The 11,145-nt window shown below is 31.3% G+C and overlaps 2 protein-coding genes across 2 annotated transcripts in view; both read left to right on the top strand.

Annotated features, from left to right (window-relative positions):
- Positions 1-672: 672 nt before the first annotated feature.
- Positions 673-11,145, top strand: part of LOC108558458 (filaggrin-2-like) — an 11,215-nt gene continuing 742 nt past the window's right edge. The window contains exons 1-7 of the mRNA XM_017915371.1: positions 673-782; positions 843-1,174; positions 1,233-1,530; positions 5,967-6,355; positions 6,412-6,761; positions 8,809-9,055; positions 9,118-9,435. Of these exons, the coding sequence (XP_017770860.1) occupies positions 774-782; positions 843-1,174; positions 1,233-1,530; positions 5,967-6,355; positions 6,412-6,761; positions 8,809-9,055; positions 9,118-9,435 (1,943 nt within the window). The 5' untranslated portion in view covers positions 673-773. The remainder of the gene's footprint in view (positions 783-842; positions 1,175-1,232; positions 1,531-5,966; positions 6,356-6,411; positions 6,762-8,808; positions 9,056-9,117; positions 9,436-11,145) is intronic.
- On the top strand, positions 8,714-9,519 carry LOC108558459 (pupal cuticle protein 20-like). Its single transcript, XM_017915372.1, has 3 exons — positions 8,714-8,745; positions 8,802-9,055; positions 9,118-9,519. Exons 1-3 carry the CDS (start codon positions 8,737-8,739, stop codon positions 9,479-9,481), a joined length of 627 nt encoding a protein of 208 aa, XP_017770861.1. The 5' UTR covers positions 8,714-8,736; the 3' UTR covers positions 9,482-9,519.

Here is an 11,145-nt window from a genome sequence, read left to right as displayed (position 1 = left end):
ATAATTCAAATTCGTATATATAATTAATATTTATAGTATATTCGTAGTTTCTTCAGAAATATGTAAAAATAGAAATCACTGTTCTTAAAAAAATGACTTCATTAAGTCAAATTTAGAAGTGTTTTACGCAAAATTGGAAATAGATATAATCATATACTTTCACTCTAAATAATTCTTATAGTATTAGCTTTAATATACATATCTAATATTTACTTTTTCATTCATAGTTTTCTATAAATATTCAAAATGAAAAATAGCTTACAACGATTCATTTTTACTTAATTTACTTTAATAAATCAACTTCACTATTGAGTATTTTCTTGATAGTTTTTTTCCTTATAATTAATTAAAAATATAAAAAGTGAAGAATTTTAATTCATTGTTCTCATGTATTTCAATAGAACTGATTTTTTCTGCAGAAGTGATTGAAATCTGCAAAGTGGAATATTTTTACGACTGCCTCGAGAATGCGATTGACGCACTCGTTAATTAATCTCTCTTCGCGAAACGCTCGTCTCCGCAATTCGCGCGCGTTACGCAAATAAAAAAAAGCAACATTTCTTCCTTTCTTTCTATCGGTCGCCTGAAATTTTTACCTGGTTCTCCTTGAGACGTCGTCACACCAATTGAAGTGCGTTTTGACGGACGAGAAAAGTGTAGCAGCATCTCCGCTACTGTTCATCATCTTGTATAAAAGCGACGGCAGTTTATGCCAAAAGCGTCATTCAATCGTGGTACATCTTCTAATCACATCACATCAACAACAAACAACCATGAGATTCGTGAGTGTAACAGTAGAAGCGATTTTTGAGTGAGGTTTCAATTAATCTTAATTCCCTTAGTTTTTGGTCACTCTGCTGGTGGCAGCCGCCGTCGCCGATCGTCTTGAGAACACGTATTTACCACCGAACAGTGCTCCAAGTGCTGGAGGAAGCGATGGCTCTTTGACGCCACCTGTTGACGGCGGTGCATCTCCACAAATTCCTTCGACTTCTTATGGAACTCCTACAACCCAGTACGGACCTCCTTCAAACAAATACGGACCTCCTTCAAGCAAATACGGACCTCCTTCGACCAAGTACGGAGTTCCTTCTGGACGTCCATCCAAAGATGCTAGTGCCACCACCCTCAGATTCAACAACGAAAACAGCGGCGACGGAAACTACAAATTCGAGTGAGTGCAAACTACAAAAAATAAATACAACTTTAGCATCATAAACGTACTGTTGCAGCTTCGAAACATCGAACAAGATCTCGCAGCAAGAGCAAGGTTCTATGAGGAGCGTCGGCGGCGAAAAGGAATCCTCCGTCGTCGAAGGAACTTACTCCTACGAAGGCCCAGACGGTCGCACCTACACCGTCCACTACATCGCCGACGATCAAGGTTTCAGAGCCACCGGTGATCATCTTCCGACACCTCCACCAATCCCAGTCGAAATCCAGAAGGCTCTCGACAGGATGACATCTGGTGGCGGAAGCGAAAGCAGGAAATATCTGCCCCCCAACAACGATAATTCCGATTACCCTTATTAATTAATTTAATTGAATAGTTGAAGAAAAAACTAATAATAACAACGCAAACATGTACAAATCTGTAATTATTACGTAAACACGAATCGAAATAAACATTCTATTTATACACATAACATCCAAAACTATAATTTAATTTTCTCCCAATTTATACAAATTAATTAGTAATTAAGTTGTGTAAATACAAATTAATTTATTTGAAATTTTCACATGGTAAAACTATAAATTAAAAAAAAGTAATTAAAAGTTTTATAATTAACGAAATTATTCCAAACGTCCAAATTTTAGAACTAATTACTGAAAATTAATTAAATCATTTTGCTCAAATGAAACTCTATAATGTTAGATTTAAAATACGTATTCAATATATAATATAAATTGGGTAGTTTTCAAGAAATACGTAAAATAGTAAAGGTACGAATTGAGTAAAAAATGATTCAAGTTTTAAAACTAATTACTCAAAATTAGTAATAGTCACAATTAAATCATTTTGCTCAAATGAAACTCTATAATGTTTAATTTAAAATACGTATTTAATATATAATATAAATTGGGTAGTTTTCAAGAAATACGTAAAATTGTAAAGGTACTAATTGAACAAAAAATGATCCAAGTTTTACAATTAATTACTCAAAATTAGTAATAGTCACAATTAAATCATTTTGCTCAAATGAAACTCTGTAATGTTAGATTTAAAATACGTATTCAATATATAATATAAATTGGGTAGTTTTCGAGAAATACGTAAAATAGTAAAGGTACTAATTCAAGAAAAAATGATTCATGTTTTACAATTAATTACTCAAAATTAGTAATAGTCACAATTAAATAATTTTGCTTAAATGGAACTTTGTAATATTATATTTAAAATACGTATTAAATATATAATATTAATTGAGTAGTTTTCGTGAAATACTTAAAATTTGCAAATGTACTAATTAAACAAAAAAAAATCAATTTTTACAATTAACTACTTAAATTTCGATTAAAAAAAAAACTTTGTAAATACAAATTAATTTACCTGTATTTGCACATGGTACAACTATAAATAAATATTGTTTACAAAAAAAAAAAATCCAAAATAATCAAGCTTAGTTTAATTGTTTTAACAGTAATTAATTACAGCAACGAAAAGTTTTATAATTAACAAAATTAATCTATTTTACGGCCGTATTCTCGCAATGATGTTGATAATAATAATAACGATGGAGATTTCGTGGATCCACGAGATTAGAATTGGGTTAGTTGAGCCTTCGGGCTTTCATGTCTGAGCTCCGTAATTCAGCCAATTCCAACGCATTCCACAAAACATCTCTATTATATAATAGTTGTTTAAACTTCGCACAAAAGGCAACCTCCATCTCTTTCAATTTACCACCAATCAATGAATTAATAACATTAGTTTTTATATTAGGAAAGAAATCATTTTCAATTCACAATTTATAAAATAACAACGAGAACTGTAATCAATAAATAAACTCATTTTATTGTGTTAGTTAGTTTTATAACTTTTTACATGAAAATTAATGAAAATACATGCAAATTGCTATTAATTTCATAAAACATTGTTATCATTTCCTCAATTTACAAAATAACAATGGATAATATAATGAAATCAATCAATAAATAAATAAACTCGTTGTGTTGTTTTAATGAATCGTATTGTAACTTTATCCGGCGTATTTTGTGTTGAATCAACGCGGAATACGCGTATATTTATATACAATAACGTTTCCTCACTAATTAACGAATTACGAATAGTTCAATTAAAATTTTATATTTCCCGCTTTTCCGACGAAAATCGATTTATATTATATTCCCATTCCGCAAATTTTAATAACAAAACAACTGATTTTTCAATTAACTGTGCCAACTCGATCCAATATTTTTGATTGAGTTTACTTTATTATTTCACTATTTTTTTTATCGAAATTTTAAATTGATTGGTTTTTTTTATTTCTGATGAATTTTTTTGCACTTGTTTAGTTAGTTAATTTATAAATCAATCTTAGTTTTAATTAGATTTCATGTGAGTTTTCATAAAGTTTGGATAAATACAAACATAATTTTCTTGCGAAAATTGGTGGAGGTGTCGGGAATCGTTTTCAGCGGAAAATAGAAGATCAAATCAATTTCTAACGAGTTTCCGTGGTTACCTGGAACGAACGTTTGCTTGCATTAGCAACCTCAAACAAGTTTCGCTCGTTCGTTGTTGTTGTTCTTGTTGTTGTTGTTGTTGTTGTTAGTAACCGTCTGTATAGTTGTGCGGTTTCCATAGCATCGAACGGTCAACGAAATCTAAACGTTAAATTTGCAGGATTCCAACGAAATCCCTCGACCTCGTTCACTTGAACCACCATTGCGCAACAGCGAGTCGGTCTAATTAAATAAACAAATGACGGTTGCGTAATTCGACGATTGTGATTGTGCTGATGCTCATGATTCATTTTTTTTTTGTTGTTGTTGAGGTTCCTGAATGAGAATCCACTCTTTTATGTTTCAATCAAGAGGCCCGGAGGAGGCAGAAGAATGCCGGACGGACGAAGTGTGTGTGATTGATGAGCCGTTGCGCAATTCCAATCCGAATTCAATTCTCATAGGAAAAGGAACATTAAAAACGATCAAGTGATCATTTAAAAACAAAATCTTAAATAACAACAAGATTTACAAATTGCTAGAATTGTATTGAAAACAATTTTACTTTATTTCTTAATAAAAATATATACAATAATTGCAAGTTTTCATTTTCTTTTTATTTCACACTTAATTCTCTGTAATTATTTACGTAATTGCTGCAATAAATATTGTTCTTCTATAATTATTTAATTTGTAACAAATTTTTGTTTTCTACAAAACTATATTGAAACGTTTACTTTCACTTAAAAATAAATTATTAATATATAGATTTAAAAACTCGTTTCATTCTCATATAAAAATGCAAATAAATGGAATATCTTGCTTTGAAATCATAAAGAATTTATGTTAGTATAATGAAGCACAAAATTGTAGTAAATAAAATAAGTATATCTCGTTTATTTCCATTGCATAAGAATTTGCTTGAAGCTATTTAACGTGTATAGAAAGCAAAAAAAAAACAACAAAGTTTTGACACACATTTTATTAAATATCTTAAATACCAACAAAGTTTATTTTACACAACAAATCTAATATGAAATTATATGTGTATAGAGTAGTCTTCATACTTACATTTTTATGTAAAATTCTACAGTTTATAAATTAAATCATCACAGCATATTTCGTGATGCACATAAAGTTCAAAAAAAAAACTTCAACTCACTCAAATAAACCAACAAACATGTTGTTTTTCCCCATTGTTTAAAAACTAGGGTAATAAATATGACTAAAACAAATAAAATACTGTAAAAACAAAAAAAAAAACTCAACGCACACATTTTCTAATATTCATACGGGAAATTTTATTTTTACACAATCATTTATCAAATTCAGAACGTTAAAATATAGACCGAATTTATCTGATCCTCGTTATTCCCATACATTTATTTTTATACTGTCCGCATTTTTGTGTTCGTGTGTGTCTTTTTTTTAAATATTTGCTTTGTTTTACATTTTATCTTCAAATTCATAAATTATTCTTTTTGTTTGTTGCTTTCGATTGCAAAAATTAAAAATCTGAAACAATAAATTTCATTTATATAATTACATTTATTCATTATGAAAAATATTTACATTTGAAATTCTAATTATTATATTATGTAATAAAAACTAATTGAATTAGTAAAATAATTCAATATTTATAATAATTAAATAAACAATTTAATTGCAGTAATTTTATTTCTATTATTTTCATTTTGTTTCTAATATTTGAAATATTATCATTTTTTTTTTAGTCTTTTCTATCTGCATATATAATTATAACAATATTACTTTAGTACAAACATGTTTTCGTGATTTCGTATAGATTTATTGTGTAGAGAGAAACGATATTTCATAGTAAACAAATCAAAATTTTAAATTGGATTAGTGCAGAAACAACAATAAATTTTGCATTTAAATTTATTTAAATTGATGTTATACATTTATTTATGTCTATTTTTTTTCCGAAATATGCATTTCTATATACGAAATAGTTTTGATTTGCATATATATTCGTTTTCACTCGTATTATTCATATTTTTCTCTCCTCTATATCTGTTTTAAAGTATTGTGTGCACTAATTCTGGAAAAAAATGTAATTGGACCTGGGCTTGGTGTTTTGCAGGCTTTTACCCTGCTCACCTTGAGACATCTCTGAGGTAATTTCGGATCTTCTTCAGGTGAGCAGTAGTAGTATAAAAGATGGATCGAGCATCGTTTTCGGCATCATTCGCTCACTCGTCGATCCGCAATGAAATTGGTTTGAATTCGATTGCAAAAGCAACGATCAAGTGTTTAATTAACTCGCATTGTTCTTGCAGATAATCGCCTCCTTTCTTCTGGCCGTCGCCGCCGCCGATCGCCTGGATAACACCTACTTACCACCGAGGAACGCTCCAACTGCTGGTGGTAATGGTAACTTCCTGAACGCTCCTTTCGGTCGAGGTGCAACCAGCAGCAAATACCTTCCTCCAGGTCAAGTGACGAGCGCTAAATTCGCTGCTCCATCGAGATTTTCCAGTTTCGGATCTCAATCCTCCAGGACTCCATCTACCCAATACGGAACTCCATCTTTCGGTGGTCACTCCAACATCCCGTCCGGACAATACGGCGCTCCTTCCACCCAATACAAAGCCAAATCCGCCGAAGCCGGAGCTTCCATCCTTCGCTTCAACAACCAGAACCAAGGGGACGGCTCATACAGATTCGAGTACTTATTACTTATCCCTCAACATAAATACAGAAAACTAATTTTCTTCTTTCAAGCTACGAAACTGAGAACAAGATCTCGCAACAAGAAGCTGGTGAATTGAAGCAGTCTGGATCTCAAGAAGGAACCCAATCCGTTCACGGATCTTACTCGTACCAAGGAGACGATGGCAAAACTTACACCGTAAACTACGTAGCCGACGAGAACGGATTCCAACCGACCGGTGAACATCTTCCAACTCCACCACCCGTCCCAGAAGCCATCCAGAAGTCTTTGGCCGCTCAAGCTTCTCAAGGATACAACGCAAACGCTCAAGCTTACAATGGTGGTTTCCAAGGAAACACACAAGGATTCCATGGAAACGCTTTCAATAGAGGACAATCGCAAGGATTCGGCAGCAGCCAGCGTTTCGCATCGAACAAACCGAGCTTCAACCAGAAGACTGGATACCAATATTAAGATGAAATTTGATAATATTTTTTGTATAAAACGAAAAGAATGAAAAATAAATAAAGAATATTTGAAAAAACTTATTACATTTTAATTAAAATTAATCACAAATTCAAATTTAATTACAAGTTCATTATTTATATTTCCAGATTTATTAGCTTTAATATTTTGTATTTAAAGTTATTAAAACTAATAGAATTAGTTCATCAAATTTAATTTTATAAAAATGTTAGTCAATTCTTAATATTAATCGAAATTTAGTTCTTTTAATTTTTATTAAATAATTCTTGTTCCATCGATTTTTTTCAATATTTACTTACTATAATCTTCACTTTTTCTTGGAAATTACTAAAATTATATTATACTAAATACAACGATATGAATTGCTAAAGTTTTATCTTTAATTTGAATATAATACTTTATATAAGTCATGATTATTGATCAAGATATTCACCAAAATCTTTAAGAACGTTTCCAAATTTATTTTTTTCACAATATTTCTCAAAAATTGAATTGCAATAATCATAATCCAATTTTTTTCAAAATGAAATTACAAATCACTAAAATGTATTATATAACATTGATATTTGCAGCAATTCACAGGATCACCAAATATATACTTCTTTCAATGATGCGTTCATCACTTATTCAGCTTGTAATTCCAATTCATCTCTCATTCTTTTGCTTTTTTTCTTATTCTTTACGCAACAAGAATGCAGATCACGATTTGAAAAGTATCATAGGTTGACTTTCGCAACAGCCGACAATGAGACTTGTTCTTTTTTTGTTGTTGTATTTTGTGTCTGTGTGTCTGTGTGTGGAAGAGATGCATCATCGCATCTCGAATGCACAGATAACGTATTTATTATGCAAATTGTAATTTTCGCTTTTCGGTCCTCATCTCTGTCCGCACGTCGTTCGTTATTGTTATGCAAAATTCATGAAAACGTAATCCGTATTTTGCATTGAACATTTTCACCGTCGTTTCATAATTAATAATTTACAAATTTAATACAAACATTAAGTAAATGCACGTAAAAATGTTACTTAATAATTAATATTATTACAAAATATTTCAAAAATCAGAATTTGATAAAAATGAAATACTGCAAAAAAACAAACTTTGAATGTAAATTTGAATTATTTCGTTCATTTTTCATATGAACTTTCGCCGTCGTTTTATGTTTTAAATTTAAGTATTTAATACGTGAATAATAAATGAAAATACGTACAAAAGTTACTTTTTATTTAAAATGATTATTTAATATCTTATAATCATTTTAAATTAAATTGTAACAAACATTAATCAATGTAAATTTGCATTATTTTGTTTATTAACTGATTAATTAACAAATTAAGACAAAACTTGTAAATGATGATTTTCTAACTAAAAAAAACTATAATTATGTGAGTTTAGAAAGCAGTGAAAACAATAAAATTTGTTACAATTGAATCTGTACAAAATTGCACTGATTTCGATTGTTGTAAATGTTACGCATTGTTACACTGCAATTTGCCAGTGTATTATTACGTATTTCGATGATTGACAAAATAATAATAAACGCGTAATAATGAATTGCGTTCGGCGTTTTGGCGACGTTTAATTTAAATTAATGAAATCGCGAAATCCGTTTAATTGCGACACGCATTATGGGACGTGTCACGTTACAAATCCGGCAATAAACTATGCATCATCATCATCGTCATTATAATAATATTTTTGTTAAATTATTACAATAATCCATGTAGAATGAAATCGATTTTGTTGTTGATGTTGTTGATATATTCGTATTTACTTTTACTCGAGTAACCTTGGTTACCTCCGAAACAAGTGTATCATCTTCGGGATGGCCCGCGTATAAAAGATGCGGAGGATGGTCCATGCAGCATCATTCAATTGTGATTCGTTCTGGTGCAAACATATCTCAAAGATGAAATTGGTGAGTTTTTGATAAATTTCGTTCATCTTCATCGATAGCTTATTATTTTCTTTTAGTTCTTAGCTTCCGTTTTATTCGTGGCCGTAGCGGCCGATCGTTTGGAGAACACTTACCTTCCTCCAAGCAGTGCCCAAACTGCCGGAGGAAACGGTAACTTCTTGAGCGCTCCATCAAATTCCTTCCACAAATCATCATCCAACATTCCTTCTGGTCAATACGGAGCTCCAACGAAGCACCAATCCGCTGAAGCCGGTGCTTCCATCCTTCGTTTCAACAACGAAAACCAAGGAGATGGATCATACGGATTCGAGTGAGTTTCTTTACGAAATTAACAATTTGCATTTTTTTTTTATTCATATCTCTTTGATGCAGATTCGAAACCGAGAACAAAATCTCTCAACAAGAAACCGGTGAATTGAAGCAGGATGGATCCCAATCCGTGCACGGATCTTACTCGTATCAAGGAGACGACGGTAAAACTTACACCGTAACTTATGTTGCCGATGAGAACGGTTTCCGTCCAACCGGTGATCATCTTCCAACTCCTCCACCGATCCCGGAAGCCATCCTCAAGTCTTTGGCTCAGAACGCCGCTCAAGGATACGACGGAAACGCTCAGGCCTACAATGGAAACTCTCAATCGTTCAACGGACAATCTCAAGGATTCTCTTCGCATCAAGGAAACCAGTTGCAAGCCAAACCGAGCTTCAACCAACAATCCGGATATCAATACTAACTCTTTTTATAATGAGAAATATTTATGTACATTATATAATTAAGGCAAATAAATAGATTTTTTATATAAATAATTACTTCTTTTACTATAAAACCACTTATTTCACTTATATAATAATACAAACAAATTAAAGGTAAATTTATGACATTTTCAAATAAATCTACAGGCAGATTTATAGTTTCGTTTGTTATAAGCTGTTAAACTTACCAGTTCCAAGCCAAACTAAGCAATTCGTATATCAATACTAATCTTAGAAATATTGTACATTACATTAAGATAATTACATCACTCGTATGAAAACTGAATGTCTCACCTTTCCAATGAGCCAACTGTCATCTTCGTGCTGTCCCCGAGTCGCCTGCTACGAGCTGAAGAAGTTGGAAAAAAAAGTGAATTGGAAAAGTGAACTTTTCATTTTTTCCTTTTTTGTTCAATATTACTCTAAAATTACAAAACTTTTATTGCATTTCATGATTCCGTAAGATAGGCGCCACCCTTACTTAACTTTTTGCATAACAAAAGGTACGTTATGTTCGTTACGTAACAGCGAAACGACGTTTTCTCCAATTTTTTTTCAGTCTTTCCTAAATTTCTCAACAACCCCTTAAGATAATTACATCATCGACCACGAAATAAATGGTACATTTATGACCTTTCCAATGAATCTACTAGCAGATTTATAGTTTGAGTATTTCATTTATTAAAAGCTGTTAAACTTGAGCAATAAAATTCGAGTTTAAAAATAAGTGTCTTCACCTTTTATTTCATTACTCGACAACCACGCATGCTAATTTCATGATTGAAAATGTAATTTAAAGACAAAACTATGGCATTTCCATTTATGAAAATTGTAATTTAATATAATTAATAAATAAATTATAACAATTTTGCGTTTTTTTTTTCATATCTTCACATTTTTATAATTTCTTGACAATCGCTTATTTTAATTATAATTATGTATTATCTGATTAAAGTATTTTTTTTGAGTTTTAATTTGAGTATACTTCGAGATTTGTAGTTATTATTGTTTGGGTAATCAAATTATAAAAACATCGTTGCTCTAAAAAATGTAGTATTTTCACGTTTTGTCTGACAAAATAAGATTTAGTAGCTTTAATTTCAATATTCTTTCGATTTTGTATCCGTTACTATTTGCTTGTAATAGGAACACTAAAATATGTAAATTTATACTTAATTAATTATTGAGTTGCAACCGTTTCTGTTGTGCATTGTAATTTATCCTTGATAGAACAGGAATCCGTTCGTAATTTATAATAAATGTGTTGGCGCCACTCGTAATTGACCACGAAACGAGATCATCAGATGCGGTACAGCACACATCGAGAATGTCAAAAGAATCTATAACCAGAAGAATACGTTCTCACTTTTACTCGGGCGTCCTTGGAATCCTCGTTACCGAAAATCCAGTGCAAGTGTATCATCTCTCGACCTCATTTCTGCACGTATAAAAGATGCTGAGGATGAAGACAGGATCATCAGTCAATTGTGATCTCTTCCAATACAAACATCTCAAAAAAAAAAATGAAATTGGTGAGTTCAATGCAATTATAAGTAATTTGTTAATTAATTAATTAAATTTTGTTTAGTTCATTGCTTCCTGCTTGTTCGCTGCTGTTGCGGCTGGACGTTTGGAGAACACTTAT

Source organism: Nicrophorus vespilloides, unplaced genomic scaffold (genome assembly GCF_001412225.1).
Source record: "Nicrophorus vespilloides isolate i.1.1-1 unplaced genomic scaffold, Nicve_v1.0, whole genome shotgun sequence".
Lineage (NCBI taxonomy): Eukaryota > Metazoa > Arthropoda > Insecta > Coleoptera > Silphidae > Nicrophorus > Nicrophorus vespilloides.
Note: the sequence above shows the minus strand (reverse complement) of the source record. Positions and strands in the feature narration are given on the sequence as shown.

What these genes read in the sequence shown, in the direction of transcription:
- LOC108558459 (XM_017915372.1), top strand. An exon ending in GATGGATCATACGGATTCGA is followed by an intron (nt 9,056 to 9,117) that starts GTGAGTTTCTTT and finishes TCTTTGATGCAG; the next exon opens with ATTCGAAACCGAGAACAAAA.